Source organism: Pararge aegeria, chromosome 17 (assembly GCF_905163445.1).
Source record: "Pararge aegeria chromosome 17, ilParAegt1.1, whole genome shotgun sequence".
In the NCBI taxonomy this organism is placed as follows: Eukaryota; Metazoa; Arthropoda; class Insecta; order Lepidoptera; family Nymphalidae; genus Pararge; species Pararge aegeria.
The window spans coordinates 925,785-949,843 of NC_053196.1; the positions used below are offsets into that span (position 1 = coordinate 925,785).

Consider the following 24,059-nt stretch of genomic DNA (forward strand, 5'->3'; position numbering starts at 1 on the left):
GTTTAACCAACTTTCGATTTTATTGAAATGCTATAAAAAAATATTTAATCTTTTATTGCCATTAGATGGATTGGCATAGAGCCAATAACAATCCATTAAATAACCCAGATAGGACAGGAGAGAAATGCATATATTTCATGCCCATGATTTTTACTTACTTGAAATTAATAATGAAATTTTGGGATCATAAAATTTTAGAGCAATTTTCATTTGTTTCTCAGATATATATGGCTGACCCAAGAGTAGGCAATATATTTGTGAAAATGCATATCTAAGAGTTATGATAAGGAATTAAGAGTTTTTAGGCCAAATTTTTTTAACCAAAAAATAATGAGACGAGGTTTTTTATGATTGAATTATCAAGTGACCCTCAATATAAATACCTGCTTTCTAAATTATGAAAAGAATTTTAGCATTTCTTTAGCAGAGGGTGCCAAACACACCTAAGAAAAATAAAAAAATGCTATTTTTTTGTCATTCTGATACTTATTTCACTATCTCACAAAATCACTAACTTCATAGGAACCTTTTTAATAATATTGTCGTAGCATAAAGAACATGTTATCATAGAAAAATATTGGTGGTAAAAATGTTCCCTTTGCCTTAAAAAAGGGATAATGGTTAAAAAAAAGCAACAATGCATCGATCATGAAATTTAGCGATCAGCGTGTTTTGCGATTTGATTCGCTGCTGTGCATCGCTGGAGTGAGTCATGTCCGCTCAAGGCCAGAGCGCCGGCCGGCTGCCCGTAGCAACCGTGTTACCGCCTTTCCTTTTCTCTTTTTTATTCAATTGTTTTTATGGTCATGACGATAACTGTTTGAAAGATTGGCTTAGTTGCTATGGCAGTTTGATATTGCAAAAAAGTTCGATCGCAATTATTATTGACAACGTAATCAGATAATTCTGAGTGGATAATTTCGTGAATATAATTTTTCTATGTTGATTTCCTATCATGTTGCCTATCAATTGTTGGGTAAAAAAAAAAAAAAAAATTACCTATCTACTTACTATTTTAAACAACCCTTTTATATTAAATAATTAAGATAAGTCAATAAGTTGAAAATAGGGAAGTAAAACTTACTTTTCTATTTCTAGCAAATGCTATTTTTTAAATGGAATAATTTTTAACTTTAAGCTTTAAATTTTATATATGTTACGAGAAATGTTTGTTTTGAAGAGTTGTACTTGTTCTATACGAAACCATACCTATCCGGGGTTAACATTTTTTTTTTATCATCGAAATATTTAAAGTTTTTACAAAACTTCCACTTAAACTGCTATAAATATATTGTCGACCTTAAACATTAAACGGTTTTTAAAATCCACCAAAACCAGTATAAGAAATTCTCGAAAGTTCTACTGAGCTGACGCAACATCGGAAGTGTGATAATAATAACTGCTATTACGAGTTACCAATAGCCAGTTACAATTTTATCGTTTTTGTTCGTTTAATTCCCATTATCTTTTATCTTACATCACTTAAAATGGTTGCTAAGTGCATTTAGTTCCCAAGTCTATTGATGACAAAAGTGCTAAAACAAAAGGCATTGTTCAGCGAATCGGACATTTTTCGAAACAATGGCTATCCGTGTTAAAATGAATACTGAGACAACAAAAATTGTTTCCTTTTCTAGATTACTTTTTGTAACATTTTATAACTACCACTAAAAAATAACATCATGAAATTGTTAACTTATATCTAACCCTGTTTTATTCATTTTATATTATAAGCTTATAATATTATTTTCGTTCGATTTAAAACTGTATCATTTTATTATTTAACTTAGCAATGTCGACCAAAACCGTAAAAATACTTTTATTTACATCTATCTTAAATGTAAACGCGTTGATAATATCTTAGATTATTTCTTAACACTACGACAAGAGAAACGTCACAAAACTTATACTAAACCTTAACTTATCCTTACTTGCTAACAACCATTAAAACTAAAACTCAACTATTATTAATAAAATACTATTGCTAACACGGATATTATGTATAATAGACACTTTTATCTTAAATTTAAAACAATTTTTCATGTGTACGAACTTTTAGGTTCCCGATGGAACTAGAACAAAGAAGCCGGCCGGCGTTTGCCGGAGGCCGGGCCGCACCGGCGCGACAGAGACGTGCGATACGTTCCGCGGGCGAGCGAGACTGGCGCGCGGGGCCCCCGCGGTCTCCCGCGGAGAGACTCCCCGCACCCCCGTCCTCGGCCTTCTATAAATACCGCGCATGCTTACCGGCATCGTCAGTCCGTCACAGAGAGCGACAGGGTCGGGTGGGTCAAACAGTGAGCCGAGGGTGAGAGACGAAGCCCTAAGGTTACGAGATCAGATCTGATGCAGTCGTGTTAACCTCGGACGTTTCAACTTCCAATCGATCTCTTCACGATAACTAGTCGCCGGTCGTGAAGCCGGTTGTTCAGTGCGAATTCGCAGTACAAAAGAGACTTGTGATATTTTTCTAGTTTTTAAGTTCCGGAGCGGAACTTATTAGTTTTTTCGCGTTAAAAGTGTACAATATAAGTAAAAATTTGGAAAACATGGAGATCCTGCCGGTTACGAGTCAGTTTAGCGTCGGATTCAGTAGTGAAAAAGGTGAGTCTACACTTTCTATTCTTCGATGAGTGGTGAGGGAAGTTCGACTTTCTAACCGGCCGCCACTGTCAGCTGTTGCTAGGTGGCGCGCGCACTCCGCGCCTGACGAAACAATGGTTCGTCATACGTCGGTACAATGCACACTCGAACAATACCGGCGCGGCCTGCAACTCAAGACGGGCAGGCCGGCTCGTCACGCTCAGCTGACACAACAGCTGTTTAGCGGTCGCTCGGAAACCCTGCACTGACTTTGCAGATTTCTCGGCCTTTCGGTACCTTTGCTTCTTATTGGATTTCTTTCAAAAATTATAATGAGATTTTTGCCCTTCTAATTTTAATAAACTTGGATCAATAAAACAATTTAATTAACCATTTGTCTCCATTGTTGCAGCATGGAATGGGCCAACATGGCGGGAAGCGCCGATGCCGGTTCCGACGGAGGCGGCCCTGGCTCAAAGGCTCGAGAGAGAGCTTAGGGCAGCCAAGGGGGCCAGTGAGCTAGCGACCGCGGAAGTCCTCGTCCCAGCGGAGCTGCTGGCGAGGGCCTCTCGTCAAACACTGGCGCTGGCGGAGGGAGAGCCCTGCGGGTCCCGGGGCGCCGCCGTAATCGTCGACGTGGCCGGCCGAAGGCTCGCCGCGTTCAAGATAGACCCCAACACACTCACAACGCATGAAATACATTTACATCTTGAACATGACGCCACGAACTGGACTAGCCTGCTGCCGCAATTCTTAAAGTGAGTTTTTGCTATCACTCACTGCATAACATTTCATTTAAATCTTTATTTTTCAAACCGAAATATTTTTAATGTTATTGAACAAAATAATTTAACATTAATTTTTTTCTGCATCTATTTTCTTAACTTTCTTAAATGCATTATCGATACTCAACTATTTTTTTTTTTTACAAAAGTTTTGAACTTATTAGTTATTACATCAGTCGTTAATATCTAGGGGATTTTCTTGTAAAACTTGTGTTTCAATGACTGTTTACTAATGAGTTATTTCTTTACAGAAATTTGACAAGAGGCGGCACCATCATCATCAGCCCCCAGTTCACGATAGAAAAGAAAAAGCTCTTCCGGAGTCAAGCGGAGTGAGTGCCAGCGTGACGAGCGTGTTAGGGTGATAGCGCGTGATGGCGCCATAGCGCGTGATGCGAGCGAGCCGACTGATTGCCCTCCTCGATATCTACGTATCGTTATTTTAAATATCAATATTATATTATGTATATTATATTTTTAATAAGAGAAAAAAAAGCACAGCGTGATATGTAATGTATAGTAGTAGAGTAAGCGCGCGGAGAGCGCACAGTCCCGCATCGGCCGCGCCGCCGGTCCGCTAGTGACGTGAAGTGCGCTTTGTCGACAAAGCGTCGACGTTCCGTCGGCGGGCCGGCGGCGCGGGTGGTGCGTCGGCGGCGTGCGGCGGCGAGCGTGATCTCGAGCTCCCGCGACCCGTCCCGGGCCCGCCCACCGCAGCGCTGGCCCCGCGCGCCGCTCGTGTCGTATGCCTGTTCTGATGAGTGGCGTGGCGGCGTTAGGTGCGCACCATGATCTCAGCCGCCGCGCGTGTGATATGATGCCCTGATGATGATGACGACTTAGTGTTACGTATTATTTTTTGTTTCGAGTTCGATTCTATTGTGAAGTTGTGTAGAGTTGGTATATTACATGTAACGTAATTGTATTTATTAGAGGCGACCCCCGGGGGTCAGATATGTGTACGTCTTTGTAATTGTACTGGTTCGTACATTTGTTTGTGATACTACTTTTGTAATGTATAAAATTTAATTGAGAAATATACTTTAATGATGCGGTGCGCGCGCGCATACAAATTATGTTGAGAGATGTATCATGGCCGCGACTCGCGGAGGCAATAAGAGAGGCGCGGATGCTGCGTGTTAATATACTGCAAAGATCTCAGGTTATATTATTATAGTTATAACAAGTATTAAGTTATTTAAGTTAATATAAAGATTGTACTTTTTGTAAGATTGTTTTCCATCGCGACACCGCGGTTCTATGTCCAGTGGTGGAACGGTTCAGTTGACGACAATGTTGTATTGAAAGAAGTTAAATGCATTTTCTTCACCAGTGTAAATTTAAATGAATGTATATCAATAGACACAGTTTTTTAACAAAATCTAAATGTTCGTAGGGTCCAGTGTTCTAAACGCACAATATCATAGTACTAGATTTCACTTTCATCAAAAAAAAAATGTTTTAAAAAATTATAAAAAAAAATACTTGTAAACTTGAAAATGTCGACATATACAAAACTAACAATAATGATATAAATGTATCAATTGTTTATAATTGATATTTATTTGATAGACAGTAAAAAGAGAATGTAGAAATTATTAAAAAATACATAGTTTCAAATAATGGAAAACCTGTTTTCTTTGTTTACCACCTCACCTCGTTGGAGTTTAGCAAAGCGAACAAAACACTTGGGTCGTAAAATTAAGCAAACGACCAATATATTCCCTGCATTTACATAAACGACGGCGATCTGAGAGGAGGGGGGGGGGGGGGGGGATAGATTTGAAGAAACCCGTGGATCCGGTCGACGTCAGTGGGCAAGAGTCGCGACCGGTTCCTAGCCAGAGGCTGCCCTATCTTCCTTTTTGTTGAAATACAACTTACCGTCCCTATACATTGTGTGAATACATTTATGAAGATCAACACTCGCATCCCTTTAATATTATAAAGCAAACGTGCGTCTGTATATTGATTTGTTTGTTACCTGTCTTTTTGACTCAAACACTGCGCGTATCTTTAAACGAAATTTGCATTGCATCCAGCAGGGCTACCACAGGCAGGATACAAAAATTATATCCTCCCCCCATTATATCACCTGAAAAGGGATATAATTAATGTATCCACCTACTAAAGCACGGTAACATGGAATAGGAGAAGTTTACCCCTGATTATTATTTACTCACATATTATTTGGATATAATTTCCAATTGTGCGCAAGTGCTTAGAAGCTGTGTAAGAAGATTTATTTATTTATTTATTCCCATCTTACATTTTTGTCATTACAGGAAAAAGTTATCCTAATACGACAATGCAGCATGTTATGTAAATTTTAATAATATATATAACTATAGTGTACATGATAAAATCCAAATCGCTATATTTGTGAGTTCACTCAGAGTGCAACAATATAAATCCGTCTTCTCGGCTATAGAAGATATTTTTTTATCCTTTTCCCGGAGATATAATTATCTCTTGCCCATGCTAGAGTTGAAAATTTTTATACAGCAAAAGCAAAAATTGCCTTCAAAAATTGATCTTGATTTTATTTTATGATTGGCGGCCTTATCTGTATGTCTTAATTGTTTACACTCTAGTGACAAGATGGTCATACAGAATGCTGCTAGTTTCGGCCGTGGCTAGTTACTAACCTCTACGAAAGACGTGCTCCAAGTAATTTTGTGTTCCTTTGCAATGCTGCGTAGAACCCGTAGAGGTATATGTATAATGCCATACTTCTAACTAGTGTTGCCCAAATGCAAGAACAAGACGAGACTTAGCCAGTCTTGGTCTTGGTCTTGCGCCAATACACCTGGTCTTGGTCTTGGTCTTGGTCTTGCGCTCCCAGTCTTGGTCTTGGTCTTGGTCTTGCAGCAAGAGTCTTGCAAGTCTTGCAATTACCTATTAGTCTATTACTATTTATTAAAGTTTACTTTAAATCTTAGAAAAACGTATTAGAATTGGAACATTGTGAGCTTGAATTAACATAGCCATAGTAAAGATCAAGCAGATTAATAAATAACTGAAGATTTGATAAGAAATTCGAAAAATCAACTGACCTATATGTCGTTTTCCATGGAAGTAACTGTTTCTTAATAAACATTTATGATTTATAAGCTTACATTTGCTAAAACAACTTGTAAAAACTTAAGAAATATAATGACTAAATGTACAATAATAGTACCTAAGTAATTAGTTTAAAACCATATAAGTAATCAATATTATAATTACTTACTAGAATGAATTATTATGACATCTACTACCTATCCTCACCATTTTATCCTAATCATAATACTACTTGCGTGATCAGTATAATGTATTCATTTTCATTCTAAGCACTCTGAAACTTATTTATTCTTTGGAACACCTGTAGGTACTCTTAAAATTCGAAATTATTTTGCATGAATAGTGTCAAATGTTATGATTTCGGCGCGGCGGCAACGATTGTTTTAGATTTCAAAAGAAGCCGCCGGCGCGTGTATCATAACCATGTACTTCCGAAAAGCGGCAAATTTCTTTGAGAAGTAAGTACAAAACCTTTGATGCCGCATTATCAAAGTGCCGATGGTTAAAACATAACTATGCATGCACTCAGTTTGATTTTAATAGATATTTTTTTATTCGCTATGTTTATGGTATTAGTCGTAATGCGCATAGGTCCAGTTTTTCATATTCTTTGATATAGTTTTTTGCGTCTCATAGAATTCCTAAGCGTACCTACCTACCTATACACCGAACTGTTACACCTAACTACTCCGTGAAATAGCGCTAAGTCCTAGCTGCAAGACGCAAGAGTCTTGCAGGCTATGTCTTGTTCTTGCTCAAGTCTTGCACGGTCAGTCTTGGTCTTGGTCTTGCTAAAAATACGCGGTCTTGTTCTTGGTCTTGGTCTTGCAAAAACGCAAGAACAAGACCAAGACTGCAAGACCAAGACTGAATTTGGGCAACACTACTTCTAACAGGTTAACCCGCTACCATCTTAGATGTATCAACATGTGAGATTGCGTTCAAGGGCTAACATGCAGTGAAATATTAAAGTTTTCGTATACTTTCATATTTGATACCTTTTAAGGGCCACTACGTGATTAACAGCATCAGCGTCATCACTAACCTAAAAGCGATCCACTGTAGGGCACGGGTCTTCCTCTAAGAATGAGAAGGGTCTAGGCCCACCACGCTGCCCAAGTGCTGACTGGTAGACTTCACACCACGTCGTTAACTCCCTACTACTATTTAATTGTTTAAACAGCTCCGTTAAGTTGGACTTGAACGCCGGGTATCGAACTCGGTCTCCCGGAAAATTAAGCCGAAGCCACAAGGCTATCACCGCTTGGCCCCTTTGTACACTAGCACAATTATCTTCTATTATTTTGTGAAGTTCCTATCGTGTTTTGTTCGATAAAGTTTTTCTACCTACTTTGTATCGAGTATCTTGCAAGGCTGACGATTTGAATACAAATTCAGAATAATATCCTTCAATAACTATTTTTACAAACTTCTTTTGAATTGTTGAAGGCAATATCTGATAAAAGATCGGAATCAAAATAAGCGTTCCTTACAATAGAATCTATTTAGCATATTATATACTTAATAGTTATATATATATCTGTTCTTCTATTCTAAAGAGGACGCCTGAATATAAAAGTCAAAGTCAAATATTTCTTATTCAAGAATGCACATAGATGGCACTTTTGACGCGTTCATATATCGCGATAGGGATTATGTTTTTATTTGTGTATATTTTGTTTCTGTATTCGTATGTAGTTATTTGAATGTAGGTTTATAATAACTTTACACCACCTATTCGTTCTCGCTCTTGTTGTCCTAATCCTAAGGTTGCCTGGCAGAGATCGCTTTTAAGCGATAAGGCCACCTTTTGTATTCTACTCCAGTTTTTGTGTTTCTCTCTATTCGTCCTTTATTTTCCTAACTGTGTAGTGGTGTACAAATAAAGAGTTTAAATAAAATACATAAACAATTTTTTTTTTGTGACATAATAAGTGCATATTAATGAGTAGTGATGGCGATAACGACATTCGTAAACCTAAATCTAAAGCTACGACTATAAACCAGAACTCGGTCTTGTCAGATTCAACTAAAAACGCATCCCGTGCCGAGGTCAAAATATATAACGTAAATATTAACACATTTCGGTACCGTGTATTAAAAGTTTTGCTTCAAAATGATGTTATGTACCATAACATAACGATGTTAGGTAATGTACCACAGGTATATGAGAAGAAGTGGAAAGCTGCGTATTTTTATTCGTTTGCTATATTAAATAGGTGGCGCCCTGGACCCCTGCTATCACAAAACTTGTCATATAAATAAGGCGAGCGGCACGCACGGCTGGGTTCCTAATTTAACAACTTTTGTGTCAAGTCGACTGAAAATACACATTAACGTTTCAGTTCAGCTCAATGACAGTTGTTCTTTTGTTATTTTCTCTCTCGCGCGTTTTATTAATTCTCAGAAGAATGAAGTCACAGTTTTTGCAGTAATTAATATTATTTTACCATAATTAAACGATTAAAATTCTCTTTAAAACTCGTTGCATTCGAAATATATATCAAGATTTCATCATTTGTAAAATTATTTAAACGTTTTCTGAAAAACATGTTTAAAAATGGTACGAAGGTAGATTGCCGTTTATAAAAATCGTCTTATTGTCGCAGCAAAAATTTGTAAAATACCTACAGCAAAAAGTAAAAAAAACAACATGCGGTCTTTGGTGACCGCGAATAGAATTGAAAACTAAATCTATATACATATATACAAAGTAAACATATAGCTTGTGGGAAGCGTGAGGTGACGGTATCGCGAGTTTCTCGATATTTGTTCACCCAAAGAGTGCTCATCTTGCTTAAAGAAGTTTTCACTTAAAAAATAGATGATGGTATATCAAATTAGCCAAATATAACTTACTAGCTGTTGCCCGCGACTTCGTCTGCGTTTGATTTTGTTTTTTGATGTGGTATTAAATTTAGTTGTAGATCTAAAAAAAAAAATTATTCAGTATAGCTAAGCCTTAAATGAGGGGTTTGCTGCTGCCCGTTTAGGAGTTCTGTCCTCTATCTCCAACCACAGTTTGGGTAAAATTAAACACATATTATAGTACAAAAATAATTATTTAAATCTGTTATAATTTTGTTTGTAAAATTGTCAAACACTCTTCCCCTCTCCCAAAGGAACCGAGCTTAATGTCGGGATAAAAAGTATCCTATATTACTTCTAACACTTCCAAGAATATGTGATAAAAGTTTTATGAGGATCGCTTAAGCAGTTTTTGCGTGAAAGCGTAACAAACAAACTTACATTTACATTTATAATATTAGTAGGGATAGGGATAGGGATTCCATCCGTTTACCCACTAATGTGTAGGTGAACCTCCAACAGAAGCCGATGGAGACAGTTTACCAGCACGAAGTCAAGATCTCACCAGGACCACGATTTTCAGTGATGAAGGAACGTGATCAATTCGTCTGATTGTGGGGAAACAAAACCGCAAGAAAATATCAGCTAGTTATGTTATTAGTTGACAGTGTGGTGACGGCAGATCAGAATACAATTGGCACCATCCCTTCTCTGTCCGTGGGTGTCGTACGAGGAGTCTAAAGGACTATAACGGAGAACGGCCAGCAGTCCCTTTTGTGCTATTATTGCCATCAACTGCGATCACCAACCCGTCTGCCCAGCGTTGTGACTGTGGGCAAAACCTACGGTTCGGAGAGGCCTTGAGGTCCAGCAGTGGACTGTGGCTTATAGATGGAGGCGGCGGAACGTCGGAACCGATAGCGCAGACGGAAGTAACGTATGAAATATCTCATTCCGTACATTAGGATAATAATATGTCGATTGATTTTAAGTTTTTCGAAATCGAAGGATTCGGTACATAACTTTATATCTCTTGCGTGCAATACTCTCAACAAGAAATATAGTGAGTCGGCCATTCACGTCAAAATTGGCACTTTTAAGAAAATAGTGTGATAAACTCTTGAAAGTTTTTTTTTTTTAATTTTATTTATCTTCTGTAATTTTCGCTTTGTAGTTGACACCTATGCATTTTGTGATTATAATTTATGTATACTTAACTAAGTTGTGGAAACTTCATTGGTTTATGTGTTAAAAAAAATACGACTTTACTCTTAATATGTGTACTGTTTGTTTGTTTCCCTGGAAAAGCTATTGAATTAAGAAATAAATAAAAGTCTGTGTACTACAAGTAACTACGCGGAAGTGAAGCCTCGCGATGCGCTGCAAAAACAGGAAAACACCTCCGCTGTTATGATCGGCAGCGGCAGCGGCAACTGGGTCACGTCGCTGTCGGAACACGGAGTGTATTTTCGGTTATCCAGCCCTTGCACAATAGGCAATTAAAGCTGTTCGCATATCGCATTACGCGCCGCAACCGCCGTGCGATCAATAAAGTGGGTAGGTTCTCAAAACTTTTTTAGATGTAATAAAGTCTTGATTTGTTTTTTGGTCCTGATTCCGTATCAAAGTTACGAATTTCGTTGTTGATTCAGCTAGACTGTAGCTTATAACCAAAGATTGTAACCTGGGCATCGGAGAATAAGATCAAGTGAGAAGTTCATTAGGAGCTGGGCTGGACGGCTTAGGAGGGGGGTAATGAGCGACGTCAACCCTAAAGGCGCCTTCTGTGAGGCTTGGACCTCAACTAAGGATGTATTTAACTGAATGTAAGCCTTGTTTAATCTGGGTTAAGTCTGTAGTCCGTAGGACCCCGTTACCGTGCTTAAGACCCTAGTGATGACAGAAATTGTTGATGTCGTTTTCGCATGCACAGACGCTTTGCGAATGTGATAGGTGCATCAATACGCGTGCGATGCGGTCGGTGCAGTAGTCAAGAACGCGTTGCTTTCGCGTGCGGCGCGGTCTGCATTGCGCGAGCAGCGTTACAAGCCAAGGGATATTTCACTTTCTAACCGCAAACGAGATGATGATTGCGATCGTGATTACGAGTAGATAAATACAATGAGCTTCGGAGCAGATTAACACTCGCTGTTTGAGTTAGCGTAACACTTAATAGTTAGTGGTGATAGCCTAGTGGTTAAGATTTCGGCTTTATGTTCTATGCTATGGTTGCGGTTTAGGGTAATAAAATAACTAAAATGTAATGAATGAATATACTTAAAAAGTACATAAAAAAAGAAAAGTATAGCAAAACAACGTATACAACTTTGCGGCTTTATCGCTTTATAGCGATTTCTTCCAGGCATCCTATAAAACAAATACAGAAAATAGGTAGGTAGGTGCTGCAAAAATAATTCATTACTTAAATAAAAGTATATATTACAACAAAGCTAAGAGTCCCATTATGTTCTCCAGGGCGTGTGAAGTCTTACAATCAGCAATTGGTCAGCGTTCTGTGGCCTAAACCCCTCTTATTCTGAGATGAGACCCGTGCCCTGTAGTGGGCCCATGGCCGGCAAAGGGTTGATAATGTTTTTTTTTTTTTTATGATGATTATGATGACCTACAAGTCACCCATTAAGGACTACAAGCTCTAAGTAAATATAAATACAATGCTGTTACTATGCATAGGCGATGAAATTGCTTCTTTCCGTCTGAACACAACTACTAACGCCATCTATGCTCGCCGCCGCGAAACTATCGTACGATCGCGTCATTGCCTGCCCTTGTTTACAAGATGCATTACTTTACGAAACATAATGTAATAATTATTTTAAGTTTTTTGATTGCTGTTGTAAATAGACGTAAAGCAAACATAGTTTAAAGTTTCACATAGGTACCTAGAAGTTTTCTTTTAAATGCAAGTAGGTCCATATAAAGTGAAGCATCCAGGAATACATCTAGTTTATATGGCAGTTGGCATGACCGATGAAGATTTTCGGATCATTAAGATTCGCTTTCTGAGTCAACAGATAAAATACCTTTTTATCTGTAGACTCAGAAAGCGAATATATTCTATATTCGCTTATATATATTATAAGATAATATATATAAGCGAATATAGATACAATTTTTCTATACAGAAATTCACGTCACCAGGCCAGATTTAAGGCAGTACGAAAAACAATCTATTCCTATTATAACGGTAATAAAGTTACGCAACGGTTAAAGCCCAACAACCTGCATATGAGTGGCCTGGTGAATCAAACTCTAAATCCCACTCTCATTCTGGCACCACTGTGGAATCCTCCCTTAGAATAAACCAGACCAGAAAAAATAACTGAAATTTTAAATTCCCCAATTGCCCGTGTCCGGGTGAACCCGGGACTTACAACTCATGAGACCACACACATGCAGTCTGACATGGACATGCACATATTCAGAAGAAATGGTTAATTTTATCGAATCCATACCTAGTACTTACTCGAGTCAGCCATGCCCGCTAAAGCAAACGTCCTCAGCAAAAATGGCACCAAGGAGTCTTGTTTGTGATTACGAAACAGTTTTATTGATATCGTGATGCATTGTAAAAGTTTGAATACTCATTGTCTGCTTGATAGAACACTGATAAAACGGTTATCGCTCAAAGTTATCAGTTAAGAAAACAGGTTATTATTTTGCTTATCATCAAATAAATCCCATAATTAATCCCTTTTATATTTCATTCATCGATCAGTCTTTTAAAAAAAATCCGAATAAAAATTACATTTACGCGACATTTTCATTTAAATAATAAAATAAATAAATATAGTGCGCCTGTTTGCGCACATACTGTTGCACTATTATATCACCCGCGTAGTTTAAAAATCTCTCTGCAGATTTAACACCAAATCGGTAAAGAAAAACTGTGTAGCAATATTCCTGTATATTAGATTCATACTTGCCGCACCCCATGGCGTTCCCCGCCATGAACAGAGTAGGTCCAAACCATTGCCCGGCATCAGGCATGATCGTCATCAACCGAAAGCGAATCTGATGAAAATTTTCGTGTTTAACTTCGATCGATAAGAGACACTCCCGTGACACTAGTACGTACGTACATACGTTGCATATATATATATATATATATTTATAATAAAAAATGTCCATAATCGGCTAATTAAAGAAATCCCTACGTTGAATTTTATACCTACCCTCTTAAGTTATAAGGATTGTATTCGCGTGCCTTTAAAAATCACATGTTTTCGGATGCAGTAGGTAGGTTTACTATCAGATAATTGGCTGATAATGATATACATCTTATCAATGGGTGATTGCACTCCAAGTCATTTGACTTTGTTTTTAATACCCTCGTGGCTTTAGTTGTTGGCATTGCCGAACAGAATTACCCCCTCATCATCATCGTCAACCCACTATCGTACACTAACTGTTAGCCGCGGGTCGTAAAATAAATAAATATATTAAATAAATATATATAATAATGTTTATAACACTCCCTTCAATGGGTAGTTGAAATAAAGACGAAATTGCGTTTCTGTTAAAATACAAGAAACAACATTTAAAGCCCTTACTTCAGGTCTTTAAAATCAAATAATTAATTCTTAAAATAAACTCTTAAACATCTTTTTAAAATGTCACTTATCACTGTAAAAAAAACATTGGTGACTTTCAGTAAAGGATCGATTTATGAACTCGAGAAAAGAGTTCTTTACATATACTACGACAATACACACATCGCCATCTAGTCCCAAAGTAAGCGTAGCTTGTGTTATGGGTACTGAGATGACTGATGAATATTTTTATGAATAATATACATAAATACTTGTAATATACAAAAAAAAACACCCAGACACTGAAAAACATTCGTGCTCATTACACAAACATGTTACAGTTGTGGGAATCGAACCCACGGCCATGGACTCGGAAAGCAGGGTCGCTGCCCACTTCGCCAATCGGACGTCAAGTTTAAGAGCATAAATCCGCCACGCTGCTCCGATTAGGTTTGGCGGGCTTTAACGATCATTAAACTTAAACCGCTCTTAGACTTTTTTCGTAACGGACCTCGAGATTCGTAGTCGAATATATTGGTAGATTCGCTCCTAGTCCATTGGTCTTTTCAACTACGTATAATGAGCAGTTATTACCACCTCACAACAATGTAAACAAAAGTTTATAATACAAGAACAAAAAAACATACAGAACACCCATAATTGCATGAAGTGCATTGTGTCAAAAAACGCCCCGCGCACGTCTGACTTCACATCCGCGGAATGTTGCTAGCTCACAAGCTTTTACTCATTTTTCCCATTTTAGTAAACGTTTACCAACGTTAGAGGTAAAATAATTACTGTCAATGAAGTGACTATTAATGCTTCAATATTAGTTGTGTACCTACAAGGTTTCTGAAGGTTCTTAATTCTTTGTACTGAAACTATAGCCTGGAAAGTTTCTTTTATAGAATAACACGAGTGTTTGTAAGCAGAAACAATAATTCGTTTAGTCTAAGTCAAAGTAAAAAATAGACCTAGGATTGGTACTAATATTATAAATACGCAAGGTTTTTTTGTTTGTCCTTCCTTCACGCCGTACCTAAGCAACCGATAAACTTGATTTTTGGTGTGAGTAGAGTTGAAAAGATGGATGATGAATAGGCTACGTTCTAGCCCAGAAGAACAAGCGTTTCCCATGGCATTAGTAAAAAACCATAATAAAAACAGGCAGAATCTAGGACCTAAAAGATTATAAAACTGAAAGTTAAAAAGTTTTTTCATCATCATCATCCTCATATTAACCCATTATCGGCCCACTACAAGGCACGGGTCTCCTTCCACAATGAGAAGGGGTTAAGGCCGTAGTCCACCACGCTGGCACAGTGCGGATTGGTGGACTCCACACACCTTTGGGAACATTATGTAGAACTCTCAGGCATGCAGGTTTCCTCACGATATTTTCCTTCACCATTGAAGCAAGTGATATTTTAATTATTATCTATAACCGCTTCTTAAAAGTCTTTTTACAAAGACGAAATCTTGAAAGGCGGAGTCTTTAACAGTAAAAAAAGATTCTTCACTTATAGTCAAAAATAGACCTACATATAAAGGCAATTTGGATGCGTATGTAACACATATCCCGTCCATTAGTAGTATAACATTGAAGTCAGTTTAGTGTTTAATAATCCAATTATTCAACACGCGTACTCAAAACAAACTGGCGAACTCCGCGAAGCCATCGTAATGAAGTTTTACCAAAATATCGTAAACCGTTTGACGTCAACATTCGGTAGGAAGGATACTCTACTACTTCGGAATAATAAGTTGAAGTTTATAGCGTATTACACAGCCTGTTCGGGTCTGAAATTAGAAGGACCCGAAACTTCGGATTAGTTTAAATCATTCGCATTTGTGGATCGTAGTTACTGAGATGGTTCAACATGGAATTTCGCTGGTAATCTGCTAACTTTGCTGGGACGTGTAATATGCAATCTGAACTTAGGAAAAACCTAAAGATAACTCAGTCTTTAATATTAAGGATTACATGTATGATAAAAGCTTGGGTATGAATTGCTCTAACTTCGTAGCTCAACATTAACTCGACTGTGAGATGGTGATAACAAAAAAACCTGGCTAAGTTTGTTGTGGGCTCTTCTTAGACCGGGGTGCGTTTGGAACCGTCGTAGCTTTAGTTTTAAGTTCACGAATGCAGTCATCACAAAATTTGTGGTCAACGCCAAGAGAGCATCACTTCTGAAATGCGTACATAAACATACAACTTTTCGACGATCAGTAGACAGACTATAATATAATGAAGCTTTCTTATTTTTTGTATATGACGAAATATAAGCAAGCAATTATTTTGTGTAAGTAGTAACGTATAAAATCATAATTTTAGAGACGAATAAATGTTGCTTTGGCACGATGCGTGGTGCTTGAAGTACTATTAATAATGTTTTCAAAATGAAGACTAAAGTTTAATTTAAGTCGGGTGTTCTACGACAACTAAAGTTATTCAATTCTATAGTGACTCTTAAAGATCGTGTTTCTGAAGGTTTTTATTTCAAGAGCCAAACGTAAGGTACCTGTGTACGCAAATTGCACCATTTAGATCCTCGAAGTGATTAAGGCCATGAAAATAATAATTTAGCGGCCGCAGTTAAACTCGCATTAAAATCTAATAACTGCACGACCAAGCTCCCTAGCGTAGGCCTTTCCAAACGTTTACCAACGTCTACTCTGTCATTTTTTGACTTTATTTTAGATTGTGTATAGACTTAATTATGACTTAGCAGTGATAGCATAGTGGGTAAGGCTTCAGCTTCCCTTTTGGGAGGTGACAGAGTTAGATGAAAGTCAAAGTCCAAGTCAAATATTTCTTTATTCAAATAAGTACATAGATGGCACTTTTTATGCGTACATTACAAGTAAAATATGACATAGAAGTGAGTTGATGGCGATAACTAAATTCGTCAACTTAAAAGTAAAGCTACGAGGTTTCCAAACGCCACCCATCCCAACACCCAAGTATTTTTATCGTTGATGTAGTCCTTAATACCATAATAGGAGTTTTCTATAAGCTCGGTAGTTTTTCCTTTAAATTATTTACTTATTTTATGTAGTCTAGTATATTGCCCTGCAAGTTTATTTTTGCTTCTAATGTTAAAATTTTTGCAGTCAGACCCCGGCACCTCTAACTTTTCGGAGTAATTTGCGTTTTTAATTTCAGCAATTAAATATGCTTTAATGGTAAAGGAGAAATCCAAAATAGAATAAGCATATGATGGAAAAGATATTGGGCTTTAAAAGATGTCATGAAAACCCAGATATACCAATTAAAGGAAAAAAGAAAATATTGAATTCATGTATACTGCCAAGTATGACTTACGGATGTTAGACTTGGAGTTGCACAAATAAAAACATTAAATTACTTGAAGTTTGCCAACACAGAATGGAAAGAAGTATATTAAACATAAAATTAAAAGATAAAATTAAGTTAACAAAAATTAGGAAGCGAACCAAGATTATAGACATAAAACACAGAATAAAAAAGCTTAAATGGAAATGGGCTGGCCATTTAATAAGAAGTAAGACAGAAAAATGGGCAAAAGAAATAATGCTATGCTGTAGATCAAGACAATTAAATAACCGGTGTCTAGTATAAAACGTAATTTTGTACCAAAACAGTTGTTACTTTGGAAATACTAAGTAGAAATAAGTTGAAATGTAATTTTTAAGATTGTTAATAAAGGCTTTTATTATTATTATTATTAATATAATGGTAAAGGATTCTTGAGATGGCGATCTTTAGATAGAATATAAATCTAGAATTTGTAAACTTGGGTAGCTGATCTCACAATTGGCACACTACCTATGCAACGTTGTCATTTCAATATAGTAATGCTTTCAGATAGCGATAAAGCGTTGATAGCGCAGTGGATAGGACCTCGACTTCACTTTCGGAGGGCCGAGTTCGAATCCCAGCACGCACCTTTAACTTTTCAAAGTTAATGTGTGTTTCAAGTATTTAAAATAACAGTTGTTTCAACGGTGAAGGAAAATGTCGTGAGGAAACCTGCATGCCTGAGAGTTCTACATAAAGGAGTCACTACACATAAAATTATTTGTATTTTTTTTTAATTTTTGGCCCGCCACGGCATTTCAACGTGGGACTTCTTGAGCCTCGTTTGGACAACCTCCCTGGCGCAACGGTGGGCGCTGTGAATTTAAGTAGGATTCTCAACAGGGGCAATTTGAGAATTTATAATTTCCGAATTTTCTCTTCTCTGGTGAGGGGCTTTGGCCGTGGCTAGTTACCACCCTACTGCTAGATTTAGTGTTTCAGTGCAATATCGCGTAGAAACCGATTAGGGGTATGACTACCATATTCCCTAACAGGTTAGCCAGCTGCCATCTTAGACTGCATCACACCTTACTACCAGGTGTGACTGCAGTCAAGGACTATCTTGTAGAGGAATAAAAATAAAAACCGTAGTTGAACATAAAAGCTACGTACCATTTTAATGTCTTCGTAGTCTCAAGGTTGTCTGTCACATATCAACACTGGTGAGCGATAACACTGCCTACATATATATGTATACAAACTGTTATTAATTATACCATAATCAGTAAAACTGGGTTGTAATTAATATGACGAACTTTGCCCTGCAGGTTTACACGCTTTAGTTATGGGCGGCGGCGAGTTTGTATATTGTCTATCGGCTTATTTAGTGAACGCTTTATGTAAAACAATAAATTCAAACGGGAAATTCCTGAGCTGAGCGTTCAAACAGACAAAATACTCATTAACTTTACAAAATAGTCTTTTGTTAACCTTTGATTTTGGGAGTTTTCCTATATAAATAAAAGTATATATATTTCCAGCCTAGCAAAAAAAAATCGAACCGGTAGGGTAGTTTCTGAAATCAGCGCGTTCAAACACACAAACTCTCAGCTTTAACTTGCTAAGTGTATCTACTGATACATTTATAAGTAGCAAATCCAAACATATACTAAGAATAGATACGAAAAACTGTATTTGAATTAAAAATAGTGTTAATTATATTTAAACTGCGTGTAATCAATTTTATTGTGGCCAATAAATTACATTGTTTATGGGCATGCCTGTCTAGGAGCTAATAAGTTAGCGGATTTAAAATGTTTTGTGGCTCGAATTAAAGAATTTCGTGTTTAATATTCCTAATTGTTATTTTATTCAGTTCCAAGTAAACACTAGAGTAGTTCTAGTATACGGTACGGTAACTTATAATTGAGAGTGCTCAGTAATCTGTAGATTATATTTTGTATATTCTTTACGTGGTGTGGCACCACACTAATCTTCCAAGATACATTTTACTCCCCGGGAAAATGACAGGACTTTATCTTCTGCCACAGGTTTATCAGCTTTCCAAGCAATGGTGCACTCGTTAGAATAATATCGAAATAATATAAGAGTAATAAATAATAAACGGAGTTAAACTTCTGATATTTCCTGTTGCCGTGCTTTGGCCAATGGACACGTAAACTTTATATAGATATATATAGATAAAGATCAGATGTAATTTATGCCTCCTGCCCAAGCTAGACGTACTGTACCTACACTTGGGTTGCTCTGACACGGGAAAATCCTCTGGTTTGACATATACATATATATATACAGTGGCGTGCATTGCATATATGAAAATAAGCAGTGCATACCCTACCCTTAGGGTCTTACAGATCCAGTGGCGTGCACTTCATACATGCACAAAAGCACTGCCTACCCTAAATTTTTCGTATAAGTACTTTACAGTATTTTTCTATTTTACTCCGTCTTCTTGCTTTATGCCTACCCTGGTCGAAACCACTGCGCCACTGTGTATATATATGATACCGCCTTCAAACTTTACCATTGCAAATTACATACTTTGCAATTGTAAAAAGGTATTTAACATCGCGATGATTTGTCTGGTTTCCCGGATTATCGCAACTTGACGATGATAAGGCAAACTTCGTACCATTTAAAGTACGGATTACTCACATAAAAAATAATTTGTAGATTTTTCAACTGTTCCCTTGGGTTTGTTAAAATTTTTACCACTGTATTAAAGCAATAAATAAATAAACAAAAGAAACTAAAAAATCGCATAATAATCTTCATGCTTTCTTTGCCAGCTGCGAAATAAATGGCAAAAAAACGTAGCCGTATCAAATTGAGAACTTTAACCCAAAAAAAGGATCGAAAAAGAGGATAAACAACAGTTCCATTAGAGTGATTCGAAAATACTTTTATCCGATTCCAAAACATCAATAAGCAAATATTATATTGCGTTAAAACCAGCTAATCCATACCTTTATTATTGAACCAATTTTTATCAACGTTCAACCGCTTTTCCTAGTGCAGCATACATTGTAGGATTTCTTTGCTGGTGCATATCAGATTGTTAAACAAAACTACCTGTGTATTTTGTGTTTGGGTTTGCGTCCTTACCGCGTTGTGAGTGGTACGAACAAATCCAGATTTTCTGGTCCTCAGAAGTAAACAACACAATTAAGGCGCCAGGATCAATTGATACTCTTTCATTCATCACAAAGACCTTGTGTCTCTCTTAGGGTTGCCAGCCATTGTTAGATCAACCATCTTCCAAACAAGACAAAATCAAAGTGGTGTTTTAACAAGTCGAACGTACTGGCGCAATGGTGAGCACTGTGGTGCTACAAATGGAAAGACCGGGGTTCGGTCACCGATGGGAGTAACTTGGGATTTTAATATTTTCATTTTTTTTCTGTCTTTTGCGATTAAGCGAGTAGACGGCCGATTGGCGCAGTAGGCAGCGACCCTGCTTTCTAAGTCCAACACCTTGGTTACGATTCCCACTACTGGAAAATGTTTGTTGATGAACATTCATATTTTTAAGTGTCTGGGTTGTTTATCTGCATATTAAAAATATTTAGGGATATTATTTATCAATATATTCATCACTCATCTTAGTACCCATAACACAAGCTACGCTTTACTTTGGGGCTATATGGCGATGTGGGTATTGTCGTAGTATATATTTATTTGTGACGATTCCTTGTTTAGTATCATGAGTTTAAAGTTTGGTATCTCCACTGAGTTCTGTTTAAAACGTTCGAAAACGGATCCCTAGATCCAAGATTCATTTTCCGGCCCGGGATTCTTTTGCTATCTGGCTAAAAGTTTTCAGCGCCTACCAGAGAGAGATATTATATAGATAGGAATTAGTGTAATAACCCCGTTATAAAACAAAAATAAATAAATATAGGGATTACTATTCCACCCCACTTCATAGTGAACACTACATATTGCCTGCCTACTAAACAAACAAACATACACTTTTTTGCGGATGTATGTTGGATTAATTCAATTATAGCCTTTGGACAACATAATATCGACTGAAAAGAATGCATTGAACTACGAGCTTTGTTTTACATAAAATAAAGTGCTCTTTGAAGTGTGTGACGCATTGGCAAAGAGTGGTCTACTCGCCGTCCACGCGTCACACTACTGGCGGCATCAATGAAAGGTTTATATCAAAAAGTCACATCATCCATTCAAGTTGATGTTGAGTCAATAATATGCTGTACAAACTGCGAAGGCCATTAGTCCAAGATTACATTTCTTTAAACGTTGACAACCCTGGTGTGGATTTGTGTGTTACACGTGGATCAGATATCTCCGTGTTTTGTTGTGCGGGAGGTTCATCTCGTTGGTAACCTTTGCCTTCTGTAGATATTTTAGTCGCTTTTATTCAACATCTGCAAGAATAGCTACATGTTTACGTCATACCTACTGTTAGATATGTATCCCGATTTTTTATTAATGCCGTGAGGTGACAGCAGAACAGAATGCAGTTTTCAGCACACTTCCTCTTCTCGCGGGCGTCGTAGGACTAAGGGAATACAACGGAGAACGGACAACAGCGTCCTCTGTACTACTACTACTATTATCTACTGAGGCATCTAGTCCAGCAGTGGACTGTCAGAAGACTTATAGGAGAGAATTCACAATTAGTGATGCTGAAACTTCGAGTAATTGATCGTCGTAAATAAGCCCACGTCCTCAGGCTTTTAGCATCCCACAGCTCGGCGCAGTTAACTCTACTAATATTATATTATATATTAGATTTGGATGAAATTTGGCATGCATGTAACCTTTTATTCCGATTCTTTTAGTAGTTTCCGAGAGAAAATTGAAAATTGCTTATAAACCGCGGGAAGACAGCTTTGAAATTTGGTACACATGTCACCTAATGCAATGGAAAGGACATGTACTTTCTATACCGATCTCTTAAATAACAAACAACAAATAACAATTAACTTTTATAACACATAATAACACACCGATTAAAAATCGAGCCAAAAATTTGTTTTTTATAGTTAGTAGTGAAGATAGCATAGGTATTGTACGCAGTGTAGTCCTCGAGTTAGTTGGCATGCTATTCACGGCAAGCTTCTTTCTTTACGCTGTGTCCGAGGAGGATTCATTTCTGCGGGCACCCGGGGCTAGCGGAATCGCGGATGTATGAGAAAGCGTTCCCGTGGCTCCGTTGCGTCAGGCGATGAGCAGGAACACTCGGGTTTTAGTCAGTAAGTCTGACATATCAAAAATATACAGAAAATGTGACTGTAATAATTTTAAAAGTTAGAAGCTTAAATAAACTTGCGGTGTAAAAATAGTAGACTACATAAAATAAGTAATTAATTCAAAGGAAATTATACAGTATACAACTTTACAATAAATTACCGGTTGACATCTTAAAGACGTCTCTTAAAACGTTCATAGTTTGTATGAAGCGAAAGCTTATAGAAAAGTCCTATTATAGTATAAAAATTAAGCAAACGATATAAAAACTTGCGAGTGAATTGTTATTGCTATGAGTAATTATTATATTTACAATTGTTACTTAGTCACAATTCCTATAAAACATTAAATTAAATATATAGCTGCATGGCGTGAATAAAGGGTTTTATTTCAATAAATACGCGACGCTAAATAAACTAAATGTTCACCATAATGTTCTCAAAGGCGTGCGGAGACCACCAATCCGCACTAGGCCAGTGTGGTGGATTTCTCAGTGTGGGAGGAGACCCTAACGGGTTGATAACATATCAACCGAAAGATGAACTGGTGTTGATGTTGCTGATATTCTAAGATGTTTTAAGCGTTTACGTAAAGTCGCAAAATTTGCTCGGAGCACACAAACGTCCGAGCAGAAATAGGGCAACAAGAAGTGACAAGCCTACCTACAGATAAAGGAAGCCCAACCGGTTCCAGCCGCCATGTTTGTTTACTCAGCTTATCAACTTGCGGCTTTATATAGAACATTCAAATCGAGTGTAATCTTTAATACGTGCATAATTAAACATGATTCTCTCAGATTCTCTAAGGTTCTTTTGTCTAGCTAGCCTTGTGAGGCTTCGGTCGCGGCTAGTTTTTCAATTACTACAGTTGGGGCTATTTATTCAATACTAGAAGTGCAGGCGGCTTCGTCCGCTGTACTATTCGCATTTACTGTATCCTTATTTCCCCACTAATGTTATAATTTAGTTTAACTGCCTCGTGGTCGAGTGGTTCGCATGCTCAACTGCGAATCACGAGGTCCTGAGTTCGTTAAATAAGGTATTGTGTATTTTCTATTAAAACATTCTTAGTACCAGCCCGGAGTTAGGAAGTTGGCGGTGTCAACCCCCGTGCCTCGGAGAGCACATACAGCCATCGGGCCCGGTTTTTATAACTCAATTGTGGTAATAGTCGTTAAAGCCCACTAACTCGCTTTGGAGCAGTGTTGTGGGTCCTTGCTCTAAAACGAGGCCTGTCCTCAGGGACTTTAATAGTCTGCGGAAAGTGTTAATGCGTGGAGAAGTTTTTTTTTTATAAATAAATATTACGACAGTACACACATCACGATCTAACCACAAAGTAAGCGTTGGGTACTCAGATAACTGATAGGAATAATATAAATAAATACTTATGATATCCATTCAAGTTCATCACACAAAGATCTTCCAGTTGTGGACTCACGGCCGTAGACTCAGAAAGCAGGGTCACTGTCCACTGCGCCAATCGGCCGTCACATTATAACAGAATCACGTTTTAGTTCTATCCCATAGGAACTATTTGTGCCGTTTTCCGGGATAAAACTATGCCTTTTGCGCCCTCGTAGTCTGCCGCCCCGTGACCCTTTTGGCTCTAGGGTAAATAGGTCCAAGTTACCCCTACCGACAGATAGGTGCTAATATTGTATCTGTTACATTTTCTTTTATCATCGTCATCATCACCACATCAACCCATTCCCAGCCCTCTACAGAGCACGGGACTCCTCCCACA

The 24,059-nt window shown here is 37.5% G+C and overlaps 1 protein-coding gene across 1 annotated transcript; it reads left to right on the forward strand.

Annotated features, from left to right (window-relative positions):
* The first annotated feature begins 2,270 nt into the window (after positions 1-2,270).
* On the forward strand, positions 2,271-4,850 carry LOC120631058 (protein charybde-like). The gene is made up of 3 exons (XM_039900471.1): positions 2,271-2,604; positions 2,996-3,341; positions 3,620-4,850. Exons 1-3 carry the CDS (start codon positions 2,550-2,552, stop codon positions 3,702-3,704), a joined length of 486 nt encoding a protein of 161 aa, XP_039756405.1. The 5' UTR covers positions 2,271-2,549; the 3' UTR covers positions 3,705-4,850.
* The last annotated feature ends 19,209 nt before the right edge of the window (positions 4,851-24,059 follow it).

Excerpts from the sequence above, each read along its gene's own strand:
- LOC120631058 (XM_039900471.1), top strand. The coding sequence starts at position 2,550 with ATGGAGATCCTGCCGGTTACGAGTCAGTTTAGCGTCGGATTCAGTAGT. Across the intron at positions 2,605-2,995 it reads CGGATTCAGTAGTGAAAAAG|CATGGAATGGGCCAACATGG; the intron begins GTGAGTCTACAC and ends CCATTGTTGCAG. Across the intron at positions 3,342-3,619 it reads CTGCTGCCGCAATTCTTAAA|AAATTTGACAAGAGGCGGCA; the intron begins GTGAGTTTTTGC and ends ATTTCTTTACAG.